The sequence below is a fragment of the Babylonia areolata genome, chromosome 18, assembly GCF_041734735.1.
Source record: "Babylonia areolata isolate BAREFJ2019XMU chromosome 18, ASM4173473v1, whole genome shotgun sequence".
NCBI lineage: Eukaryota > Metazoa > Mollusca > Gastropoda > Neogastropoda > Buccinidae > Babylonia > Babylonia areolata.
Genome location: NC_134893.1, coordinates 13,399,545 through 13,426,982, shown reverse-complemented (window position 1 = coordinate 13,426,982; position 27,438 = coordinate 13,399,545). Strand labels below are relative to the sequence as shown.

General features: G+C 40.2%; 1 protein-coding gene across 1 annotated transcript; it reads right to left on the bottom strand.

Moving 5' to 3' along the window:
- Positions 1 to 842: 842 nt before the first annotated feature.
- LOC143292475 (heterogeneous nuclear ribonucleoprotein F-like) lies at positions 843 to 19,994 on the bottom strand. The gene is made up of 10 exons (XM_076602788.1): positions 19,958 to 19,994; positions 13,710 to 13,836; positions 12,888 to 13,043; positions 12,101 to 12,241; positions 10,718 to 10,856; positions 7,772 to 7,989; positions 7,183 to 7,352; positions 6,244 to 6,379; positions 3,844 to 4,170; positions 843 to 2,909 (listed from the first exon to the last, which is right to left on the bottom strand). The coding sequence occupies exons 2-10, from the start codon at positions 13,789 to 13,791 to the stop codon at positions 2,854 to 2,856; spliced, it is 1,425 nt and encodes a 474-aa protein (XP_076458903.1). The 5' UTR covers positions 13,792 to 13,836; positions 19,958 to 19,994; the 3' UTR covers positions 843 to 2,853.
- Between the last annotated feature and the right edge of the window lie 7,444 nt (positions 19,995 to 27,438).

The window sequence follows — 27,438 nt, the reverse complement described above, 5'->3', positions numbered from 1 at the left end:
AGCATGGGGGGCAGGAGTGACGTGCTGTGTCGGTTACAAATGCGGAGTTGCCTCCCTTGGCGCCGATATTCGGCGAAAAGGATGGTGTCTTTAGAGCACATATCCCCCGGTGTGACGTTTCCTCGCTGTAGAGAGAGGAGCGTCATGCTGCGTGTGAGAGTCCGTGGTTCTATGCCACCTTAACCAATAATAATAATGTCCCTTAGTGCCGTGGGAATTCCGACCCAAATCGGTTGCCATCGGACGCGAGACGGTGGGGACATGTGGCATGATGGCGCCATAACCAGACAAGATCGGCCCGAGCACTGCCGAGCAGCAGGATCGAGTTATCAAGAGGCACTCCGACGTGGAATTGCCGATATCAGTCTGGGTAACAGTGGAGATATGCAGTGGGGCAGAAAAAACTGGCCCTGCCGAAGTTCAATGGGCTGTGCACACATCTGCTCTGTGCGCAAGGGGTGGAGCAGGCGCTAGGTGTGGCACCAGTGCATAATTGCCGCAGAAAGTTCCCAATGGGTTGCTGGTTGTTTGGTTGAGCAGCTTGCTGAGACGCCATTAGTAGATGGGAAACAGCAGCAACCGGCGGTGTGCCAGAGAAGCCACCAAGCCTTCCGTAAGCCCCTTCGTGATACCTACCTGGGCAATTACACAACCCTGTCACAGAGACACCAGGGACATCAAGTCTTTTGTTGCCAAATGTCTGCCATTCTATGCATAGGCAACATACCAGTGCTGTCATTTTTTAAATGTGAAGTCCACAAACAAAGAGAACTAGAATCAAGAAGAAAAAAAACAAGAACAGAAAAACACATGCACACAAAATCAAAATATACAACCATGCATCCATGTTTGTACTTTATTTTGTCACATTTTCCACCCCATCTGGTCATTAACTAAAATACCCAAACTCCAAATCCTGCTTAAACATTACCCTCGCACTCCACCCTTTATTTCAATGACAATTTTTTGCAGCTTTAACTTGTAAGTTTTGCTGCAGGAGCACCACTGCTGCACTGACATGACTTTCACACTGCTGACAGAGCATAATATTGAATAACACTTCACACGTTTCCTTGCAGATTTGGATCTTGTCACTAACCTACGAGTGAATGCTTGGAAATTTTATCTTGTCAATGATTGTCCATGTTGAAAAAAATAGCCAGAAATACTGTATGTCTACACATATGAGAGAGGACTGAGATTCTCCAAGAACCCCAAACCAGCACCCAGATACCGGAAATTCAACACTGATTATGTATCAGAGCCAAATGCAACTCCCATTCCAACAAATGACCCAACATCATATCAAACAAGTTTAAAATACAACATTAACAAAAGAACTTTGTCACGAACCAAGTTCTATTCAAAACTACTTGGTCAATACAACAACAACACAAATAAGTGTTACCAAATGAGACTGGTCATAACCAGGTCATTTATTGTAAAAATGACCGTTCATTACAAACACAACTTGGAACAGGTATTTACTTTTTCATCTACCTGTATTTGCAATAATAATGTTACTTAAGAAAAATCTGCTCAATAAACAAATACAGTTTATCAATAATGGTTATATCATTGGTGAGTACACAAATAAGTCCACATTATGAAATTGTAGTCCTTCACTGATCTAAGTGGAAATACTGGGTGACTTCCTTTCTACCTATCAACCCAAACACATCCACTTATAAACCTCTCAACCCCACACTATGACAATGTCAGAGCCAACAGTAATGTCACAATGATAAAGTACATTAATTCAAAAGCTTTCCAGGATTACACACAGAATTTTGTAATCTAATTTGATGTACAATAGTCCATGACAATCAGTTATTCCACAAGACAATGATGAAAAATGATCTGGTATTATGACAAAATTGATTATTTTGGATTACAGAAGGGGAAAAAGACAAAAATTTCTTTGCATTATGAATAACAGACCAAGACTGACCTTCATGCAGAAGAAAGTGACCTTACAATATGTATAACATCCGTGACTTGGCCAGGGTCATGCACAGAACAATGTGACATAACAAATCCTGTTCATCCACGAAACGATACGAAGACACAGGACAAAATCATCAGTCACACCAATAGCACAGAACAGACACTTGACATACTTATCAGCCACAGTATCAACCAACAAGAGAGCCATCCTTATAACCCTTATCTAAGACCTGGGTTGATGATGTCAACATAGGACTTGACGAACAACAGTTGGAAAGGCTGGACATGCCTTGGCCCTGTTGTTTTGGCTACTGGTAGAAGCAAATAAGCTTGCCAAAACAAAACAAAAAAACAAAAAAAATGAAAACAGCCTAATCTGAGTGGGCCTTGTTTTTAATGTTTACTCAAGGTCTAAAAAAAAGATAATGACATATTGGAAATGGGAGATGTTTGAGACTTGTTATTCTTGTAAAGAGTTCTGCTGCAGAAAGAAAGGACAAGAAGAAAAAAACACACAGGAAGACTGGACATGCAGAGGCCTTATATATGTGGTTGTTGCTGATGAAGAGTCAGTGACAAAGAAGCACCTTCGTTCATCCCCATCACTAACAGTTGTCCTTAAAAAATAACAACCCTTTCTTGCTATCAATGAACATTGTTCTCCAGGCAAAGAGAGGAATGGTCACCAGAGAAGAGATGGAGTATGCTGCCTATGGTGTGTCATTGCCACAACTATAAATTCAACGCATTGCACTGATCAGTTCACTGTTCACTTGCACCTCACTGTCAGCAGGCCAGCCATTGTGTCCATGATCAATAGGGGGAGAGGAGGGTTGAGGAGGGGTGATGATGTGGAGAGAAATGTTTTCAGATATCAATGTAATTGGAGATGTGCAGTTGCTCGCGTTACCATCCCCCCATCCGGTTATAGCCCCCACCTTCCATGAAGTTGCTGTTCATCCCTGCAAACATAAAATAATGTCACTTCATCACCGCAAAGCAAAACATTGTGAAAGACTATACTGCAATTCAACATCAGTCTATCAACCCACATTACCGCAATAAAGAAAATCAGTACACCTCCACACAGCCCAGCATCAACATTATTACCCTGTACAGAAATTTCAGTACATCACTACACACCAACATCAATGTAGTGCTATACAGACCTGCCAAACCCTAAGTCCCATTTTCACTATTTGAGTGCATCAGCACCAGTGTTCACCATGCCAAAACAATCAAAATTTCAGAAGATGTCACTATCATTCATCATGACTGGAATTCAAATTACAGTATGAAAAGGCCAAATCAAATTAAATTGCGTGGGTTATCCTTGTTGACTGAAGGGTGTAGTAGATATAATTCTTTATTAATCGTGAAATTCTTACAGATTTTCTTTAAAAAAATAAAATAAAGAACAGTGTAAACTGCATAAATCCACCAAACGAAAAGCTGTGTGCTGGAATGTGAACATTTCCACTAAGGCAGCTAAACTTGATCTGCATGTCACTGTTTTATTTGTATCCAGACAAATCTCACAGTAATATTCAGTGTTTCAATCTTTTCCTGTCTTTATCATGACTTTCAGGCTTCAATACTTCACAATCAAATTTTGTCAAACATTCAACACAGATACGTGTGGCATTCCAACTGGTGTACTAAGAAACAAAAATTTCAGTGAAACATTTGTGACTGAGCATGAATGTTTTGATTTTGGCCTCTTCAACAAAGCATTTTATCATAAGTACAGCATGCTGAAGTTCCATGTACAGAGCTAAATCGTTAGCAACATCTTAACATCAACACACCACCACAGACAATGTCCCTAAATCAAGATTTCTCCACGCAATACAGCAATGAAATGCAAAGAAGTGCTTGTCCAACCTTATAACTCACCTGATCCTCCTCCATAGCCACTACCACCTCCCATGTTGCCAACCCCCATGCTGCCAACTCCCATATTGCCACCGCCCATGTTGCCAGTTCCCATGCTGCCAGCTCCCATGCCATAGCCGTTGCTGCTGTTGCTGAATTGCTGTCCCTGCATGGAGCCAAAGTTGCCACTGCCAAAGCCACCTCCACCACCCATACCAAATCCACCACCCATGTTGCCAGCAAACTTGGCTCCTCCCCCTCCCATGCAGTTCATGTCTCCTGCATAGCCACCACCTCCACTCTGTGGGTTTGGGGAAGAGTTCAGGAACAGCTCAATGTATCGGTATTCTGTAACACACATGAGGGGCATTTGTGAACAAACACAAAAACCACAAAGCGCACAGATTAATGCTTATCCTTTCACTCACAGAGAAAAGGTGTGTTCTTCTCTTTTCCTTCTTCATTTGCGGGCTGCAACTCCCATGCTCAATCGTATTAACAGGTGGACTTTTGCATGTATGATCGTTTTTACCTCGCCATGTAGGCAGGCATACTCCGTTTTTGGGGGTGTGCATCGTATTGTATTATATTTCTCTTTTTTGTCACAACAGATTTCTCTGTGAGAATTTCGGGCTGCTCTCCCCAGGGAGAGCATGTCGCTACACTGAGAGCGCCGCCCATTTTTTTGTATTTTCTCCTGTGTGCAGTTTTACTGTTTTTCCTATCGAAGTGGATTTTTCTACAGAATTTTGCCAGGGACAACCCTTTTGTTGCCGTGGAATCTTTCACGTGCGCTAAGTGCATGCTGCACACAGGACCTCGATTTATCGTCTCATCCGAATGACAAGTGCATGCTGGGTATGTTCTTGTCTCCATAACCCACTGAATGCGGACATGGATCACAGGATCTTTAACATGCGTATTTGATCTTCTGCTTTCGTATACACACAAAGGGGGTTCAGGCACAAGCAGGTCTGCACATATGTTGACCTGGGAGAATAATAATAATATTTATATAGAGCTGAATCTTGTGCAGAGACAAATAAAAGTGCTTTTGCACCAGTCATTCACACGCATGCATAACTCTAAAACTGTAGAAACTAACAACAAGGAAGAGGCAGGCAAGGGAGGCTATTTTGGGAAGAGGTAGGTTTTAAGGCCAGACTTGAAAGAGCCGAGTGTGGAGACTTGACGAAGCGAAAGAGGAAGTTCATTCCAAATGCAAGGTCCACAGACAGAGAAAGAACAGCGGTCAACAACGAGTGTTTGAATCTGGGTATGCGTAAACAGAGTGGATCCGAAGCCGATCGTAGTGAGCGAGATGGAGTGTAGAGATGAAGGCAGCCGCAGAGACAGGAAGGGGCAGTTTTGTGAATACATCTATAACATAGAGTGCTGATCTTGTACTTTATTCGATGTGAGACAGGGAGCCAGTGGAGATGTTGCAAAAGAGGAGTGATGTGCTCAGATCTTTTCTTTCTGAGGACGAGTCGGGCAGCAGAGTTTTTGTATGCGCTGAAGGGACTGAATGGATGAAGCAGGCAAACCAGACAATAGAGAGTTACAGTAGTCAAGGCGAGAGAGAATGAGAAAAACGACAAGTCTAGATGTTGCGTCAGTGGACAGATATTTCCGGACGGCACTGATGCGCCGCAGTTGACAGGACTGATGGATGGATGTACTGCCAAGTTTGACTGTGTCAATTGTGATGGAAGACTAGCAGGCGGTGGCCTAATGGCGAGATGTCGTATCAGAGTTTCCGCGATAAATTTTGGCCGAGAAAACCAGACAGGCCTGGTTTGCATCAGTTTGACATGGTACAGTGTATGACACCAAAAAAAATGTCTTCAAAATGAATTACTGCTGTACCCCGTTTTAAAGGCCTTGCTCAGCTTAATACAAATCACTTTATTTCATAAAAATAGCTTGATAAATGAAGAAACTGCGCCTATTGCTTTTGACAAATTTTGCCATGTGAGAATTTCCAAAAAAACTGGATTTTAGAGATCAGTATCAATAAAACGATTAGGTAATATAGCTGGAAAAAAATTAGGCATCTTTATTAAAAACTGAATATCATTTTCCTTAATTTCTAGCTGTCTCTGTTGTTTAGTATACACGCAGTGAAGCTGTAAAATTTGAGATTTGTCTAAAAGCTCAAAATGACAAGCAAAAAGGCTCAATTTCAATGAACTTCAATTGACTGTAACTTTGGTTCTAATACACATAGAAACATAATTTTTGTGGTGGGATGTTTGTTTTGACTTACAGTTTTAATCTAAGCTTTTTAAATGTTGTTTTAACATAATTTACTTTTTTTTTTTAAAAAGGTTGCCGGTACCTAATTCACAGTTGACTAGTGCAGGGTGACCTGGAGGTCAGAGTGGGTTAACGCTACAAGGGAAGAATGGCTCTACTCACGCATGTTACAGCGGTGCTTTTTCATGGCCTCCAAGGCCTCCTGATGAGTGGCAAAGTCAACATCCGCCCCTCCTGTTCGGCGACCGTCTTCACCATACTCAAACTGGACTGACAGTGGTTTCAATGGGGCAAAGAACTGTAACAGATCAATATCCATTAATTGTAACAGACCCATATACCACCACAAAGAAAGCTATACTGGACAAAACAGTTATCGCCACAACAGCCACGGTCAAAACCAACAGATGAGTTACACCAGTTGAGATTACTACATAACAAGTCATCTGCAACAGTTATCCACACAACAGCCACAGTCAAAACCAACAGATGAGTTACACCAGTTAAGAGATTACTACATAACAAGTCATCTGCAAAGTCAACAACTATGTGACAACACACAATACAGTCACCACCACAATCAAAAGAAAATAGAACAGAACCTTTCATACTTACTCATAAGCCATATATATATATATATATTCTGGTAACCACAAAAAATTGCTGAAAGGCAACAAACAGTGCAAACTCACCAAGCTGCCAAACCCAGCAACTGACAAGCTTTTCTGAAGAAAACATTACCCTTTTTTCCTTTTGTTTTTTTTGACAATAAATAAAACATGATTCCAGTTATGTCCAATTTAACATGCCCCAACTGATTCTGACACTACATATTAACAAAATGACAGACACTACAAACACCAAAAAAATAAGAAACCTTATTGACAACAAACACATATGAAACTCAGAAAGATACACAGACACTTCAAAAATTAGGATATTTAATCCAATGATTTATATGTTAACACAACCATACATTATTTCATCATGTTACAGCAATCTTTCAGTGTGTGAGTATATCAGAATGTGCGCAAGAACACATATACTAGTGAATGCATGTGTAAGTATGTATGTTTAAATATGCCCGTGCACCAGACGTACATCCAAGACATCTTCCTCGATGGCTAAGAAAGGCATGCCCCTCATGTGCACAGAGTGGCCGGTCTTGCTGATGTAATGACTGCCTGGAGGACCTCGTCCGCCTCCACGTCCCCTTCCTCCCTGGCCACTAAAGCCCATGGAGTACATCTCAAAGTCATTCTCATAGAAACCTGCACACACAAACAGACATCACACAACCACCCACAAACGCTTAAGAGGGGTCTATGATGGAAGACGTCTGTTCATGACAATCATTGAAATCAAGCTTCGTTTTTCCTCAGAAATGCAATTTGAATCATCCTTCAGTTTGTTCTCCAAACCATAAGCCTTTTCCTTCTAGTCCTACACAGCATCTATTAATGCATTGATATTATGCAAATAGGTACATCTGTCATCACTGTCGATATCCCCATATCAACTAAATATATACTAAATATATACATTTATCCACACACAAACTACCCTATCAACCAAATCTGTCCTCAGAGTAGCTGAAATAGCTACCAACTTTTGACACTCTCTTTGGCATGACCCTTGTCCTGAAAAAGCCCCATGAAGCTCATTCGCACATGTCCATCATGTTTCTCACCTTTGACGTTTCCTCTGCCACGGCCGCGGCCCCCGAAGGCCCCCATGGCAGCAGCCATTGCCCCCATTGCCATGGGGTTGCCAAAGCGGTCGTTTCTGTCATAGGGGCCTGGACGTCCCATGCCCATGCCCATACCCATTGGACCCCTCATGCCAAATTGTTCATTCCCAAAGATGGCCCTGCACTCTTGTAGGTTGCTCTTGAACACCTCAATGTACCTGTTTTCACACACAAATCGCCTTCATCAGGTCATCTCTGATCACTGCTTTTTTTTTTTTCAAATCTATCAACAGTCAATACATGAAAAAAATTATTAAAAAAAGAAAAAGATAGAGACAGACAGTTGATCAAAAATTATTCAAACGTATTCCATCCAAAAGAAGCATAACAAAATATTAATATAACAGAGTACGTGTAGAGAAAATCTGCTGGGAAGAGATAAAGGAAGGAAAACAAAAAGAGAAGTATAACAGATTTTTCTAGAGTAGAGGAAATAGGTGAACTCAAAAAATAAAGTTTCAAAACACACACACAATAAAAAATAAAAATAGAAAATAAAAAACACAGGCACACTAACACACACACACATACACAGTGACATAAAACACACACTTCAGATCCAGATCTGAAACATTCGGGAATAAGAAGAAATTATAGGAAAGGATAAAAAAAAACTATGCAAACACCAACAATAAAGGAAATGTGAATGTCAACAGTAATGAGACATGAAGGTTTCTGCTGACAAACTGGGACAATTGTAGAACAGCAAGCAGCCCAGCACAGCTCAGCAGCACCTGGAATCTATCTTCACACAAAATAACAAAACATGGCCCAGCAGTGTACAGGTTTACCATATTTTATTACTACAAGGAGATACTTTTTCTGCAACTTCCATCCATGTGCCTCATAATATGGTTAAAATCTGTCAAAAATGCTGTCATGAATCATCAGAATCCGAACATAGAAGAATGACGCTTGTGGCTCACAAATAAGTCACTATGGGGAATATGGATTTAAAAAGGCCACAGAACATGCATACTGACCAGAGATCTCACACATTACTGCAAAACTAGATTTCAATATCTTTTTAGTAGTCTGCTAAAGTGTTTTTTGTCATTTTCAACTGACGATAATTTTCATTTATATTTTCATTAACCCTTTGACTTCTTAGGCATATGGCAAATAACTAAATCTTATTTGCCTGGGAGTTTTCACACACAAAAAAATGGGTAGATGTAGAAAAAAAAGAAATTCTGGATTACTTTCATAACTTACACAGGTACAAAAAGTACGTATTTTCTGAAAGGAAACTGAACAGACAATACAGAAAAAGAAGTTGTGATTAAATGATTATGTGACCAACAAGGATTATTCAAGCAATAAACATTGCACATATACATTAACAAATACACCACACACACAGACGCACTAACGCCATCCCCCCAAAAAGAAACGTCTGGATCAAAATTGTCAACCCACTGTCAAACCCACAGATTTTAAAATAGGCACACTACCACGCCTACCCCACTACCCTTCTCCTTTGCGTCCTGATTTCCTCTGCACACTTAAATATGATACCTCCCTTACCCCTGCCTCTCACAGGCCTGACTGTCACACACAATGTGTTCTATTCTCAAACCACTAAATACAGTCTGCTAGCAAGGTTGAACTCTGTTCTGTTCTCTGGACTGGGTGAAAGAGTCGGCTGGTATTCATGAACTTTCTCTTCCAAATAACTGATTGCAGTTCATCCTCGTCTTCAAGCATTCATTCTAATTTTCATTGAGAAGTGACTAAAAGCTGTGTCATTGCCTTTAGTTATGCTAACACTTAGCTGGGATAAGGCAGTGTCGTTTCTTTGCGCCCTGATGAGTTGTTGACATGCTCCAGTCAAAATCTTTTGAAAAATCACATTCCTGGGTGATGAAGAGTGTTTCCAGATTATTACAAGAGTCAGGGGTGCTTTGGCAAAGCTAAAGCTACCAATACAGCAGTTCCAAAACAATGTCAAAGCTTTTACAAGATGGAGACATTTAGCCGCTGTTTGGGTACAGCTTTCATGGCAGCGGAGTGAATTATGTGCTGTTTCAGAACAGCGTACATGGCAGTCATAAGGTTAACATTGCATTTGGTCCAAAATCAGAGAATGGCATGAAATGTTGAAATATGCCAGATTGTCAAATCAAAACTTGTTCAAGGTCATAAGGAAGCAATTACCTATAACATGAAGATGAACAGTTTGAGTCCAGGAAAGAATAAATTTTCACTTGTTTTTTATCATCAGAAATAGCAATTTACAGGGGAAAAAAGCGGAGCAAAACATGTACAGAAGCATGGGTTTACACTGAATCTTACCGATACATTGATGGGGAAGTGATGATGAATTTGTTACAAACTGCTATTCAGCTGAACATTCTCTCTGATACAGTAACACTCATGTGCAAAACATATCATCAATGTGCTTGTAAATTTTTAAAAAGTGCTTTGATTTTCAGAAAATCATCATGTTTGTTGTCAGCTTCAACCTTACCTAATTTTCCTGCAATTACACAAAATTCATGTATGATAGGCTTTTTTTCTTAACTGATCATTTCAATGTCACATCAGGTTACTATAATAACAGATTATAAGAAATACAAATATCTAATGTTTCAACATCAGAAGGTCAAACAATGTTAACTGAAACATTCCTTAGCAGAGAAAGGGCACAGAACACATGAAAAAACATGGATTCATCTCCAAGTACATCCCATCATAGATAATCTATTACCCAATTCATCACCCACTAAATGAAAGAGTAACATAAATAATATCAGATTTATGATTTTGACTTTAGTTAACAATAAATGATACAATTAAAACAATGCATACAACTAAGTCACATAAAAGAAAGAGAGCGGAAAAAAAAAGTTCTGTGTGCGTGCCCATGAGGCCCGACCATCCCACCTGTGCCCTATGCGCTCCTTGTGTTTACCCAGGGCCCTTTCTGCTATGGCTTGGGAAGCAAACTGCACAAAGGCCTCCCCCGTGCTCCGCCCCAGACGATCTTCGGGAAGCATTATCCCATTGGGTACAATCTCCAATCCTACAGCACCCACCCAACAAACAACACCAGCACCAGTTAGCACCCAGCTATATAAGGGACCAATGCTGAAAGCAAAAGAACCACATGAATTCCACATTCCCAGCCATATTTGTTCTATCAAGTTACTTCCAGCCTGGGACATCCCACCCACATATATTCCACAACCCAAAAGCATTTCCACAATCCCACACATCTACTGAAAACTCAATTTCTCAGGCTACTGCCCCAACCATATTTATTCTTCAGTCCTATCTTCATTAATCCCAAGGTCTCATTTCTGCATTCTATAAACATAATATTTACATTAACAGCCTGTCTACATTCTATTGCAAGTATCCATCAGTAACATAATCTTAAGCAATTTATTCCACAATTAATTCTTAGGCTCAATACTAACTGCATGTGCAAATGTCTCCAATCAAATTCCAAAATGAAATAAACTAGTACTGGGCAGTCCCCTACAGATATTTCCCATGACAAAGTAAATCTGCAATCTCATCCCAATTCAAAAATCCACCCGACATCCCTACCAGTACCCCTAAGTTTCCACCCCAACACAAAACCCTTTTCACAATCTAACCTATCCCATATAATCCAATCCCATCCACAATACACTTTCTCCCCTGCAATCCAGTAATAATGAAAAACATTTATATAGTTCAATTCTAGTAAAATATCAGTCACTGTGCATTAATTCACCATTCATTCTTTCACTTACTCAAAAATAGGAACTTACAGTATGATACATTGTATATAAACATCTAGGAAACAAGATTATATGAATTAACTGTTTGAAAAACTATGTCTTATGTCTTATTGTGCTCTGATGACAGGTAAAGAGAGGTTTCACAGACTGGGAGACAGTGAGTTCCAATCAGCTGGACTAGTTAGGGTAAGGTAAAGAAACTCATCAAAAAAACTTCAAGTTAAGACTTGAGCACAACCCACAATCAATTTTCCAGTGAGAATCCCAACCACAATCCACTTCTTAATTCCATCTTCAATGCACTTCCATCTGAGAATGTGACCCACAATCAAACCCTATCAGGATACTATGAAATTATTGAAAAATGATTTTCTGTTTTAAGTTCTCACCACCCCAAATACTTAACTCCTTTTGTTTGAACCCAGCATACAGTGGCAGTGTGGGACAAACTGGATCATCTGTTTATCACCCAACCATACTGCTGCTCATCTGCTGCTGATAGAAGTGAAAACAGCTGGTGGAAGTCCTCTGTCCCTACCTGTGAAGAACTGAGCAATCTCCTCTTTGGAACAGCCAAAAGGTAGTCCTCGCAGCTTGACAATGGCATCACCAAGACTGTTGTTGTCCATGCCCCCTCGCTTCACCACCCAGTCCATCTCACTCTTCTTGCAACGGAATACTGAGCACACGCACAAAGACAAACCATACAAACATGTAAATACATTCTACTGAACACACATCAAAGCTACCACTGATGTGAATTTCCAAACACTTGAACACATACAGACAGACGCATCATTGAAACTTCATTCAACTTACCACTATTTCACTAAACATTCACACATGCAAATGAAACATGCCCATACTAAAATCCACACACATCAGTGAAACTGTAATTTAGTAACACCCACTAAACTACACATACATGAAACTTATTTTCTTTTTCTTTTTTTTAATATGCAAACAGTACGTTGCAGGCTGTCAATTCATTTGTTCCACTTGAAAAAAAAGGAAAGAAACCGCCAACACTTAAAGCACTTATAGTTACTGCCTTAAGCCATAATTTTCTGCATCAGAAGGCTTCAACTCACACACAACTTCATATCAACCAGTGGGGTTTTACATATAAAAATAATATATAACATTTTTAACACCACTACATTGGTAGCCATACTCTATTTTCAGGGGGTCTGCATGCTTTGTTCATGTTTCTATAGTATAACCCACCAACTGTCAAAATGGATTGTGGAATCTTCAAATTTAACACACATCTGAGTCAGATGGCTTTTGATTAATCTCTAACTTTTCAACTGTTCCCAACCTACCTTCAATGTATCTGTTACCCAGATGCTCTTTATTCTTCTTAAGTGCCCTCTGCAAGTCGTCCTCAGACACAAATTCCACAAAGGCATGTCCACTAGGCCGCCCCTCTTTGGACTGGGTCAGGTAAATACCAGCCTTTCCTCCCATTATTTGACTCTCTGCAACCACACTTCATTATTTACATCACAACAAAAGGAAAAATTAAAGCAATCTCCATTAATAGGGTTGGGAGAGAAAAAATATTTGTCAAGAATTCAATTTTGAATTCATCATTTCAGAATAATCAATGAAAACATAAAGATTTTTAAATTAAATGCTTATACCAGAAAAGTTTTATAATTAGCAATAAATAATGACATACACTAATACAGACAATTGATTTAATGTGTTCCAAGTCAAACTCATCTTGAATGACTGGAAGATTTCTATTCAGTTTGATACTGTCTCATAATGGAGATATGGAGATGTAATGATGTTCGTACAATTCTGTTATCGACAACTGTGATCTTTCTGCTTCTAAAACTTTCTGCAGCCACACGAGCTCCACCATTCAGAACTATGAAAACTATTCACAATAGAACTAAACTGTCAATGTTAATCCTTTGAAAATATGATGTCTACATTTGTTGTTGTAATATATGCTCAGAAACATCATTTTGTATCATTCGTTTTCAAATTTATGTCTACATGCTCGGGAACATTATTTTGTGAATAAAATTACAAATATAAGCATCTCTTGTTTGTGTGTACACATGCATGTAAAATACAAGGTGGAAGTGAAATGTTTTAAAATATAGCCTGACAAATCAAATTTAAATACTTACCATTAAAAAAACTTAGTACATCATCGGGTGATGCTGACCATGGTAGGCCTCTTAAACGCACACAAAACCCATCGTCTTCCATTGTCTTGATTTATGTTCAGTGGAGCTGTACTCTCTGTTACTGTCTCTGGAAGCAACAAGAAAATGATATTTTCATCATACTTCATTATCACTTAGCATATCATTACATTAATATATCACTCACAAGACAGAACCCTATAATCAGTGTAAGTCACCAAGGAATACTGGGAGAGACATCAATTTTCTACTGACTTGCCCAAACTCACTCGCCCAGATGACACTTGTTCTTGCCAGGTAAAGACTGAATTGAGACAGAAAAAAAGCAAGTAAATAATGCAAAAGCTAAAACATAAATAGTGCAAAAATGGCTGAAGGCAAGATAGAGCATAACTGTCACTGTTGACCATAAAATAAATAATGGCTACAGTACTAAATGATGAGGGGAGCAAGTTACACTAATTTGTTGAGCCAGATCTAGATGTTGGTCATAACTGTGTTACTGATACAGTCATAGTAATGGCCACAAAATAAGGCCTACACTCTGTTAACAGAGGAAATGGCATAACTTGCACAACAGACCTCTGGAGAGATCCTAAATTTCATCGAGATTGGAGAGCCAATCAACTTCAAGAGCACATATCATATAACAGACCTCATTAAGTCATATAAACACGGAACTCTCAAGCAGTAGATTTCAACATGGTAAGTACATCACTTTATCATTTATATATCTTTTTTATCATGCTATCATGAAGCCATAACAAAACAGAACAGGATTAGCAAACTGGAAACACTCCTACTGATGTCACAGAAACATAAAATCGATAATCCAGCAAAAACATGACTATTGACACAAATTTTTCATAACCATTATCAAAATAATGGGACAAATAGATCCATGGAGAGTTCTGTGGCCATCATGGATCCTGTGCATGCGCATCTAACCTTCATCCTTTTTGCAAGCAATGCCAAAGGCGAACATTTTGACAAAAAAAGCAAACGTGCAAACAGGCACCTCAACACTTCAGTCCACTTCATGGTTGATTTCTACCGAGCAGTCATTGAAAGTGTGCTAACCTTTGCTATTACTGTTTGGTACGGAAACATTTCCAAGGCAGAAGTTGCAGCCCTTAACAGAATCGTAAAAACTGCCACCAAGATTACCGGGACTGATCTACCTTCTCCAGAATAAATATCTTATAAGCGGCTACTCAAAAAAGCAAAATCAATCAGTCAGGACTAATCACATACAGCTTTTGGGATTTTTGAGATGCTCCCCTCTGGTCGACGGTACAGAAGTATAAGGACGAAAACCAATCGCTTTGCCAATAGCTTTTTCCCCAAAGCAGTCAATGCCCTGTCTCTCGAACAAATCCAGTGTGATAAATAGAATTGTGCAACCAACAACCATCTACCTGAATATCAAGTCATCAGCCACATCCACATGTAATATGCAGCTTCTGTTCAAATGTGTGTGTGTGTGTGTGCGTGTGTGTGTGTGCGTGTGTACAGTGCGTGTATGCGTGAGTATGCACAAGTTTTTATATTGATAATGATATGCACTTGTATGCATCTTATTTCTACTGTATCTGTGTGTATGATTTTCGATTTATGTTCATATCTTGTTATGTACTATCCCCCCCAATATTCCTTGTGACCCTGGTACACTTGGTAATAAAGACATATTCTATTCTATATTCTATTCCATGGGTTTCTGAACCCCAGAGCCATTGAAATTGTTCTAACACATGAGGAAAAAGAGAGTGGAGGGTCCATTTGATCAATTCATCACCAGGTAAGATATTGTTTGTGTGTTTTGTGATCAGGTTTCTGAACCCCAGAAGCGTTGAAATCATTCTTACACGTGAGGAGAAAGACAGTGGTGAGTTCATGTAATGAATTTGCTGCCAGGTAAGATATTGTTTGTGTGTTTTGTGATCAGAACACGGAGAATGATTTCTGATTTGCGTTTTATCATATCTGGCCACTTACATTGTCTCATCAGTCTCCAGGATACTACTTGGAAAAAAATTGCTTGAGCTTTTTGTGTTCAAGTCATTATATCTTCCACATCTGTGTAATATCTGTTAACTCTTTAATTTTTTACCATTTTACAGAGATGATTACTAAAAGGTGCATCGCGTAAGCACTGGGACTGAGTGGGAGCTCTGTGCCAAAAGTCATGGATTTCACAGTTCCTGTTTGCTGTCCTCCATTTCCTCAGAGTTATGACGAAATAGTAGCATCACGTCTGAGAAGTTACCACATGATGATTAAATATAACTGAAATGGAAATTGCAACTTGACTGGGCTCTGTCAACAAGTACTACGAGTTGAGCTATCCCTTTTCTGTCTCGTCACCTCTTTCAGCAGCTGCACATAACATTGTGGCAGCAGTGGGATCTACATGTTACAAATTCTGATCATACCAAGACTGACTGCTTCCAGAAGTTTGGAAACATACTTAGATTAGTTAGAATTGCCGTTACTGTGACTGACCTTGTCCCACCAACGATATGCGAGATTCAGATTCCAAAACTGGGCAAGTTCTTGTAATCCAGGGCATAAAAACCCCAAGCCTTTGATTTTGGGATCTCATCCAGCAGAAAATTGGTAATGTTCAAATAACGCTAAAAGACTTATGCATTTCTGACACAACTGGACAAACAACGTGTAAAATACTGAACGGCAATGTTTATGTACAGTTTGTCAGACGAAGCTTTGAAGATATTCAATGGTTTTCACTTTGAAACCAAAATGCCTACAGTGGCACAAATAATTGAAAGGTTTGAAGAAATTTCCATCGGTCAAGTCTATGTGACTTATAAACGTTTCCTTTTTAATCGAAGACAGCAAGGTAGTAAATCTGATATGCATAGTCAATTGTGAACTTCATCGCATCAACTCTATCCGTCAGTACCTTTCTGTTGAAACTCTTATTTCTGCTTTTGTGCTGTCACCAACTGACTACTGTAATTCTCTTCTCACAGGCTGTCCACATAATATTCTTCAGTGAATTCAAAAACTTCAAAACAACACTGCCCATCTGACTCTCAGAGCCCCATGTACTGATCACATTTCTCCTCACCTCTGCACTCTACATTAGCTCCCCATTGAAGTGAGAATTAAATACAAAGTTGCATGTCTCTGCTATTCTGTTTTCCACTCCGCAGGACCTACATATCTTTCTGACAGTGTTTACACTCCCGCAAGAAATCTCCGCTCTTCCTCTGACTATTACCTATTGAAACTTCGTGTCAATACAAGAACCTATGGTGAACATTCTTTCTTCTTTGCTGCTCCTCACATCTGGAACAACCTTCCTCATCATATCAGTGCATCTGATTCTATTTGTGCTTTTCGCTCATTACTAAAAACTTATCTTTTTAAAACCTATCCATAAGCATGCAGCTTCCTTGTTCTCTAACACCACCAATGTCAGCTCACTTTGGATGTATGCAGAGCGGGAGAGTGTGAGTGGGGGGGGTGGGGGGGGGAGTTTTTGACTTTGAGAGACTGGTCATGAATGTTTTATGTAACTTGTAATATTTTTCTTTCCATGTAAAGCGCCCTGAGCTCTTAGAGAGAAAGGATGCAATATAAATGTACATTATTATTATATTATTATTAAGATAATAAGAATGGGAATTATTTGAAAAGTTCTACTGCATAATACAAGGCATCACCAAGCCGTGTGCTTTTTGCCCAGACTGTGTAGATTCTATGACCCATGACAGGATTGTGCTTAGTATTCAAGACTCCAACACACAAACTGAACTCTTGAAGATTAGAAACCTCACACTGGAGAAATGTGTGTACTTCTCACAGCACAAAACAACCAGCAGAGACACTGTACATGCATGATGTTCCTGATTGGCCATGGGAAAAGGTCAGCACAGACATTTTCACAATGCAAGGAAGAAACCACCTCATCACCGTGGATTACTTCAGCCATTTCTTTGAACTTGAATGCCTACCTGAAACTACAGCGGAAGTTGGCATCAACTTTGCACGCCATGGTATTCCAGACATCATAATCAGTGACAACGTCCACAGGTCATGTCACAACAGTTCAGGGTTTTTACTAAAAGCTAGGGTTTCATTCATAAGACTTCCAGCCTTGGACACAGTTAAATGGAGATGCTGAAGCTGCAGTTAAAGTGGCCGAGAGCTTCATGAAGAAATGTCTTTATGCCAAAGAGGATCCATATTTAGGGCTTCTGAATCTAAAAAAAATACTCCAAAAGGACTTACTGCAAGTCCCATACAGCAACTCATGGAAGACGTGCCAAGACTACATTACCAAAAACATTCAATATGCTGAAACCTGCAGCTGCTCAATACACCAAAATACAACCAATTGACAAATCCACTACACTGTGGAAGGATGTAGAAGGACGCCATACTGGCATGGTCATCAAGAAGAGAACCAGCAGGTCCTAAGACATTCAGACCAGTGATGGACGGCTTTTTCGACGCTATCGGGTCTTCCTACGCCCCACTTCCACATTCCCACAACTATGCAGGAAGACGGCTGACGGACAGTCGAAAGTCCTACAAAGGTGAGATGGACCATACATCACGAGTAAACAACAGGGGGCAAACTTCAGAAGAACCACCCACACCATCTTCACAGGATCCAGTGACGCAGGAGTCCAGTGACACACCCTCGCCATTACATCATGGCTACAACCCTCAAGACTCCACAACCTGTGTTTTTCCACCTGGGGCCTCGCAGGACATGTCGGCCAAGAACATAAACATAAGATCAGGCAGAACAGTGAAACCCAGAAACAGAGGTGACCTGTGAGAACCCTGGGCTCAGGGTGAATGTGACTGTATACAAACTGACAACACATGAACATACACTCTACAAACATTCACAATCAGGACATAACAAACTACACAGGACATCACTTACCCAGAACAATATTAACTATTGATTACAAATGTTTAAAAAATAAAATAAAATAAAAAATAATATAAAAAGAAAGAAATAACAATGGGATTGTTAAAGGAAAAGAAAAGAAAATGTTATCCAGTCAGTGTTAATTTGGTATTTGGATTTAAAGCTTTTAACCATTCCTTTACAACTCCCAAAAGGTCTCCGAGAAGATGTCATGTGATATGAGTTATGACGTATCAGTAGAATCAAGTCAGATAAGTTACCACGTTATTAAATACATGTATAAATGAAATGGAAATGGTGACTTGACTGGGCTCTATCAACAAGTACTGCGAGTTGAACTATCCCTTTTCTGTCTTGTCACCTCTTTCAGCGACTGCACTTAACGAAAGCTGAAAAAAGAAGCCTGCTGTTTCACAAGTTGTGTCTCTCGATCGTTGCTCACAAATCAAATCTGGAGAGCCAATCAACTTAGAACATATCATGTGACATGCCTCTTTAAGTCATGTGGGCAGGGAACTCTCCTGAAGCATTACAGGGCAAATTTGCACTCACAAAACAAAATCTTGTGAGGTATTTCTAAAGAAATAAATTGTCCTCTCAACTAAGGCTGTACCTATACCTATTCATGCAACATGAGAACGTACTCAGAAATTTGAGAAAATAATGTTCCATCTATGCCTGACACAAAGGCATTCACAATGGAAAATGTAAGGTTGTATAAATCAATGGTTCAAACTGGTTGATTTATGCGAAAGGTGGCCCCAAAACCGAAACAAGCAAATGGATTTCTATTTAACCGGGGCGGGGTGCTCAGAGGGTGTTCATGCAATTGGAGATATTCTATTTTTCTTCTCTTTTTTTCCTGAATCAAATTCGATTTTGAAACCCGTAACGCATGCGCGAACAGAGACCATGAACGCTTGGCAAAATGCAGAAAAAAAACACATAAGACCAGTTTCGGTAAGGGGTACAAAAAGGCAACATTCGGAACTCTTTGTCTCAATATCAATATTAATAGTAAAACTCACGAAAATATGCTAACAAACCGTAGTTTGCGAACATCTATGACTGGGCCAGATCACCCAGTAAACACACTGAAGGACGGAGCCGCTGATCGCCCTGATCAACGTGACAAGCGTCTGTCAGATCACTTGAAGAGAAATAAGTTATAATCTTAAAATCCTGAAGCAATTTAAACAAAACATCAAGTATTTACATCTGGGAACGCTTGGAAATCAAATGATTACATTCCAAAGGTAATAAAGTTTGGACACAAGATGAAATTTTCAATAAAATTTACCACTGTCCGCACGCTTACCGGTATAAACGGAAGTTTGTCAGTGCAGCTCTGGAAGTGGCTCATGGGTAAAAATACAACTTCCGGATCACGCACACATTTCACGCTCACGAGCTCACCAAAATAGTAGTTTCAAAAGAAGGGGAAAAAACCCTACAAAATTGCAACGTGGAAAAAAAAAGTGTCATAAAGAGAACATTTAGTGTATCAAAAAATTACCTTTGGTACACATAAAAGACAAAATAATGTTGGTGGTATCGAAGCTGATAAATTTCAATGCTAATATACGAAATGAATATTTACAAGTCAGTTTCAGTTTCAGTAGCTCAAGGAGACGTCACTGCGTTCGGACAAATCCATATACGCCACACCACATCTGCAAAGCAGATGCCTGACCAGCAGCGTAACCCAACGCGCTTTGTCAGGAATTGAGAAAATAAAAAAAATAAAAAATAAAATAATAATAATAAAATAAAATAAAATAAAGCAGACAAAAATGAAGAAAAAAAAAGAGGGAGGAGGGGTTGGGGGGTGGCAGAAACAAAAGAAAGCATATAGAAAAAGCGGAAATTTCTAGCACATAATTTCCATACATCAGGGATGCTGTTTATACAGAATGACCCCAAGCACCCCACCTGCCTGAGAGACATTACAAACATGATGCTTTATAGAACCCAACTAGACTATGTAATCAAGATTATCAGGGATTAGCGGCACAAGAAGAACAACAACTAAACATCTCCAGTTCAGTTTCAAACAGGCTTCAAAAGTATGTGAACTTATCCACATAAGCCACACCACATCAGCTTGAAAAATTTATTAAAAAAAAAAAAGAAAAAAAAAGGGGGTACGGGGTAGAGGGGGAGGGTGGGGCGATGCCAGACCTACGCACAGACCCAACACACTGGTTAGGCTTTTGAGAGCCTGCCGAAAGCTGCACCCCAAAACCCTCACACTGATTCCACCACTCCAGCAATTTAGCACAACCAACAATCCATCATTGGGGTAGAAAACTTAATACAAATAAATATTTGATGTACAATATAAATAAATATTTGATGTACTACTACAATCCCACAAAATCAAACACAAGATCTCGGCATTCTCATGTTTTGTGTGCACACATGCATATGAACACTCTCTCTATCACTCACACATAAAAAAACCAAGAACAAAAATTAACAAAAAAACCCAAACTGAAACTGTCTTTTCATTGGGTGTAACTTGCACTTGCACTTTGTGCACCAGATATGCTTTTCGTCTTTTTGAAAGCTTCCTCAGTGCTCTGTAAACCTGGAAGAACTGTCACATCCATTTTTACTGCGTGGTGTGGCTGTCAAACTTTTGTTTCCTCTCTCTCTCTTTTTTTAGTTTCTTCTTGGTCAGTGTTGAAGAATATAGGCCAGGGAATTTAGATTAAAATTTGCGTTAGGTCAAAATGTCTGCAACAAAACCGTTCTTTTTACGATAAAATAGAATAAATCATACTGATCACACTGATATAAAGTTGACCACTATAGGAACATAGTAGATTTTGATTTTTAACGTCCAGAATCGAATATTTTTATTACTTCTGGCTGTGTGAGAGCGCCTTACACAGAGTCACAAGACAAGCACATGCGAAGGTTACGCAAGCGTGGTATAAGGGGTCGCCAGAGGAAAGCGTTCAGCGCGGTGTGTGGTTCGTCCGTCGGGATCGACGAGGACCATCTAGTCATCCTGGGGGTGGGTGGGTTGGGCTCTGTGGGTGCGCAGATGACTGGTCAGGCCAATCCGCGCCCGGAAGGTTCTGACGCAGTGTGCACAGGGGATGCTGGCACTGCTTTTCCTGGCATGTCTGCGTTGCTCTGCTGCAGCGATTCTGTTGGCCTCACAGGATTTGGCGCCTTTGTGGACAGCTGAACGCCACTTTGGTCTGTCCATTGCATTCAGCTCCCATGTGTCATGGCTGATGTTGAACTTGAAAGCCTTCAGAGAAGCTTTCAAAGTGTCTTTAAAGCGCTTCTTTTGGCCTCCATGGGAGCGCTTGCCATGTTGGAGTTCGCCGTACAGCACTTTCTTGGGGAGCCGGTGGTCTGGCATGCCACGAACTACATGGCCCGTGCCCAGCGCAGCTGGGCTGCATCAAGATGGTCACTGAGGACCGGGCCTCGGCAGGTGCAGGTTTTTCAGTCTTCGGAGCTCCTTCTCCTAGGGGGACTTCCTGCCAAGGATAAGAGCTCCCCCTGCCCTTTGGTCATCCTCTTCCGCCTCCACAGCCGTTGGGAAAGGTTTCCTCCTCCGCCTGGTCCGTCGTTGGGAGACTTCACATGCGGCAGGTAGTACTGGGTTACATGGTACCAGTAGCAAGGGCTATGCCCCTGACCTGACCTTGCTTGTTTGTTTGATAATGTCCTTTAAACCATCAAGCCATTTGGCTAGCGGCCTCATTTGTAATATATTTACAACATCCAGATCAAAGCAGACTGTATCTCATCAAAGATTACCCGGCCCTAATCAGGCTTTTCTTATTCACGACGTCAGCGCCGGCGGCGGGTGCCGCGGCCGCGGCCACTGAGCTGAGGTTCGATTACTCAGTACATCAGTGATAAGTTAATTCGGAACTGAGCAACCGAAGTATCAATGTGTATTTTCATTTCAGTTGTAATTCTTCAGTCTTCTTACAGTCTTCAGTTTCGTCTTCTTCTTCTTCGTTCGTGAGCTGCAACTCCCATGTTCACTCGTAGCCTACTGATCATCAGTGGCCCGGCTACACTGACGAGTGGCCACCGGGCTTTTACGTGTATGACCGTCAGTGACCGTTTTTACCGGTGACCCCAGCGGTTTTCGGGGATGTGCATGCTGGGTATGTTCTTGTTTCCATAACCCACCGAACGCTGACATCAGTGGATTACACGGGATCTTGAACGTGCGTATTTGATCTTCTGCTTGCGTATACACACTGCACGAAGGCCGGGGGTTCAGGCACTAGCAGGTCTGCACATATGTTGACCTGGGAGATCGGAAAAATCTCCAACCTTTACCCACCAGGTGCCGTTGCCGAGATTCGAACCCGGGACCCTCAGCCGGATTGAAAGTTCAACGCTTTAACCACCGCCCGTCATTTTGTAATTCTTCTCTGCACGGCGAGAGGGCGCAACATCAGAATAACGGTTACCGGAGTGAGTGTGCGATGAAGCGGCGTGCTCGCTCAAAATGGATCTGATGCCATGCCACCAGGTGTGATGACGCGTTGCGCCGCATATATCAGTCGTCGCTCGCGCATCACTGTTATTGTGTTGTTATGTTACGTCTCTGTTAACCAGCGCTCGTGTATCCACACTGATCGTCGTTAACTTGAACTCAGTGTTCCTCGAGTCACTGAGCCAGTGATTGTCACACGTCGGCCAGTGAGGTGTTATCTCAGGGTGTTTTCTCTGCTAGTACACCCTGGACTTTTCTATTGTGACTGAACAGCTCTGCCGGCCATCTCCCCCTGGGCAGAAGCTAGTAGGCTAGCCCCAGACCGGCTCTACTGAAAAGCCAGTCTAGGATTATCTAGTCTTTAACCCCTATCAAGAAGGTGATACGACCGGTTGACTGCTGAAAGCCATATAAATGAGCTATTCTGTCCAGAGCATACAGGACTCTGCCTGACTGGAGCACAAAGGACTCTGGCTGACTGAGAATAAACGACTCTGGCTGATCAATGCTGTACATGAATGGAGTCGTTTTGATATCACAAGCGATAACACTTCCACGTCCCACAGCAGGGCCTTCATCTCAACCTTTCAGTGCCATGTTCCCAGTACTGACTTGATGACAATGATTACAGACAGGCAAAAAGTTCAGCCGATTATATTCCAAGTTATACCTGTCATTCCCTCCAGTCTTGGCCGAGAGAGTGGGGATGTAACTTGGGCAAGGCACTCTTTGCCATAATCAAATTCTAGCCCAAATATTCGGGACAGCATTTACTGGTCTCCTCCATGTACTGTTCTAGTAATTCGACACGACTATCGACAGCTACATGCAAAAATACCCGCTCATGTGTAAAACTTTACTTTTTTCCGAACATTTTCATGCAGACAAAGGTTTACAGATGCAAAATTGTATACTTTGAGGTAAGGACATGATGTTTTCGATATTTTGACACTGAATTCAACAACAACATACTTGCATTATGAGGTAAGGACATAATATTATATGTAATGATGTTTTAGATTTTTGACACTGAACTCAACAACAACATACTTTATGCATTATGAGGACATATGATGTTTTAGATATTTTGACACTGAATGCATAAATTATTCAAGAACGTATTAAGCCAAGGATACATTGTATGGCTTAATCTTGTACTTAACATGTATATAGTGCCCATTTTTGCACAAATTCATTATCATGTTCCCGTGCTTTTTTGAGGGGTCACTTGCACAACAGGCTGCCTACTGAGTATAACCGACTGGCGGCTGCCATTGGGCGCTTATCATTCGTTTCCTGTGTCATTCAATCAGATTTCAGGCACGCATACATACACAATCAGACAGGCATGTAACATTTTTGTTTTACGTAAAATGATGACCGTTTTGTTGATTTACTCTGCCATGTTGACAGCCATTTCAGTTCTATATATTGACACTGAATTCAGCAACAACAGATATCTAATATAGGCAGAACATTACATATTCAAAAATGTATCTTTTTTAATTCCATGGTTACATTGTATAGCTTAATTGTGTACTAACTATGTATATAGTGCCCACCGGCGGCATTTTTGCACAGATTTGTTGTTATGTCCCATAGTTATGCTACTGAAAACATCATTTGTGATGATGATATGGATACTGACTTATATACATCGCCTATCCTCGGTCGAAGACCAAGCGCTGAGCGCCGCTTTACAAACTTGGGGTTATTTGCACAAAAGGCTACCTACCTGGGTAGAGACGACTGACGGCTGCCGTTGGGCGCTCATCATTCGTCAGTTTCCGGCCGTGTCGGCATTCAATCAGATTTCAGATACGGCCGACACATACACACTCAGACAGATATGTATCAATTAACATGTATGACCGTTTTGTTTATTTATCCCGCCATGTAGGCAGCCATAATCCGTTTTCGGCGGTAAGCATGCTGGGTATGTTCCAGTTCTGAGTTGCCGAGTTTCCATACTGATGACCCACCGAACGCTGACATGGATTACAGGATCTTTGACGTGCGTGCCGGGTTTGATCTTCTGCGTGCGTATACACACGAAGGGGGTTCGATCAGGCACTAGCAGGTCTGCACATATGTTGACCCAGGAGATCGGAAAAAATATCTCCTCTATACTGGCCCACCAGGCGCCGTAACCGAGATTCGAACCCGGCCGGGAACCTCAGATTGAAACGCTTTAACCACTCGGTTATTGCGGCTTATCTACTGTGCCTGTTTGAGATCTATTGAGAACAGTTATACTGTTTGTTTTACTTTCTTTATTCAGTCTACTTTTGAACACATAGAATTTAGCTGTCAATTATGTGAGAAACATCCATCTGTTTTTATTTTGTTGTGTCCAAAAAGCACCAGCTCAATTATGTGAGAAACATCCATCTGTTTATATTTGGTTGTGCCCAAAAACGACCAGTGCATCACTGAGAGGAAGTCTATCACAATGTACACTTACATTTCTTACAAAATCTACATAGATAACTTTGAAGTAAAATTCAGTATGTCTTTTTTTTTTATCCTTGAGAAATTACATGTTATCTGGGAGTACTCCAATGTTCATCAAATTAGAATTTGTCACAAGAATACGATTGATAATTAATTTTCATTTGGAACCATTTAATCATTTCTCCTGGATTATATAGGGGCATATATATATATATGTATATTAAACCGGGATATACGATTGATGATTAATTTTCATTTAGAACCATTGAATCATTTCTCCTGGATTTTTTTTAATATATGAAAATATACTCTTCCATTCAAGTTTGTTTTCAAAACTAATTTTCAAGTCCTAATTTTTACAGGCATTTGGTAGTTCTGGTTTTCCAACTAGTACATCATAGAAGTACTTCGTTCTTCTCGGAGCTTTTATCTTTACAGTATGCTTTATTCAGTAAAGCTGAGTCCATTCTGATCGTTGTTTTCCAATGCTATATTCTTTCCTCTTAAAAAAGAAAAAGAAAAAAAGCCTTTTTAATTGAGTTTACACAAGCAACGTATTCCAGCACTGGGACTAGAGTATCAATTTTATCTAGGAAATCATGAATATCAACAAACAAAAACAAACAAACAAACAAAATCTTCCATTCCCTTTCACAAGTGATCACAATGAATGAGATGGAACTGTCCATGTAATCCAGCACGGGACGATGAATGTACTTAAACTTGGAAACTAACATGGCAGAATTTGGGAATATAATGTGGTTCACAACGCAATATACGTGACAAAATTATCCTAACAAAAATGCTTACCTGCAAAATGTTAACAACTACGATTTAGAGAAAACTCCTTTATATCAGGAAAAAAAAAGTATCAGATCTATTAGTGATTTTCAGAAAGTACTTGATGAGGCCAAAGACACTGAACCGTGCACCTCTGCACTTTAGCACAGAAATATCATTTATCAAATCCAAGAGAAAACATGGCCGCACCTCTGCACTTTAGCACAGAAAAATCATTTATCAAATCAAAGAGAAAACATGGCCGCGTGTGTTTCAAACAACTCAATAGAGTCTACTCTGGGTTTTTCAGTGGAAGACTGACTCCACAACATATGTCCTACAGATATGTTGTTGTGCAGAATTAAAGTTAGAGAAACAATGATGCTCGGATTGCACAGATGTTGTCTATGTAATTGAACATTTTTTTCTTTGAGCGTCCTTCTCTTCAGTTCCGATTTTTGAAAAAAAACAACTTTGAACACTTCATCCACAGGGAGACTGGATCAGTGATTAATAATAATAATAATGTACATTATATAGCAAATAAAAACTTTGAACACTTTATCCACAGGGAGACTGGATCAGTGATTAATAATAATAATAATGATAATAATAATAATAATAATAATAATAATAATGTACGTTTATATAGCGCCCTTTCTCTCTAAGAGATTAAATTTGCGTGTTACGGTTTTGCTGTTTGGTATCTTCAATTGTAATAATCAGGAAACTGATCTGAAGAAAATAACCCACACCATTTTGTTCTGTATTATTTGAAAACCATTTAAACTTAAGTATCGATCGAGCTTCAATCATTAACCACGTGTACACTTTAACATTACAAATGTTTAACTGAATGCAGTTTTCGTGCATGTTCTGTGAACTTTCGTTTTAGCCAGAATCGTGTTGCTGTGATGTAATTCCATGATTTCAAATGTAGGCGTATGATGTATGAAACAAAAAGAAGTAACCATGCACATATCTACACGGCAAGCAAGCTCATTCACACACACACACACACACACACACACACACACACACACAGAGAGAGAGAGAGAGAGAGAGAGAGAGAGAGAGAGAGAGAG

Excerpts from the sequence above, each read along its gene's own strand:
- LOC143292475 (XM_076602788.1), bottom strand. The coding sequence starts at position 13,791 with ATGGAAGACGATGGGTTTTGTGTGCGTTTAAGAGGCCTACCATGGTCA. Across the intron at positions 10,857-12,100 it reads GATTGCTCAGTTCTTCACAG|GATTGGAGATTGTACCCAAT; the intron begins GTAGGGACAGAG and ends TGGGTGCTGTAG. Across the intron at positions 4,171-6,243 it reads AAAGCACCGCTGTAACATGC|AATACCGATACATTGAGCTG; the intron begins GTGAGTAGAGCC and ends TGTGTGTTACAG.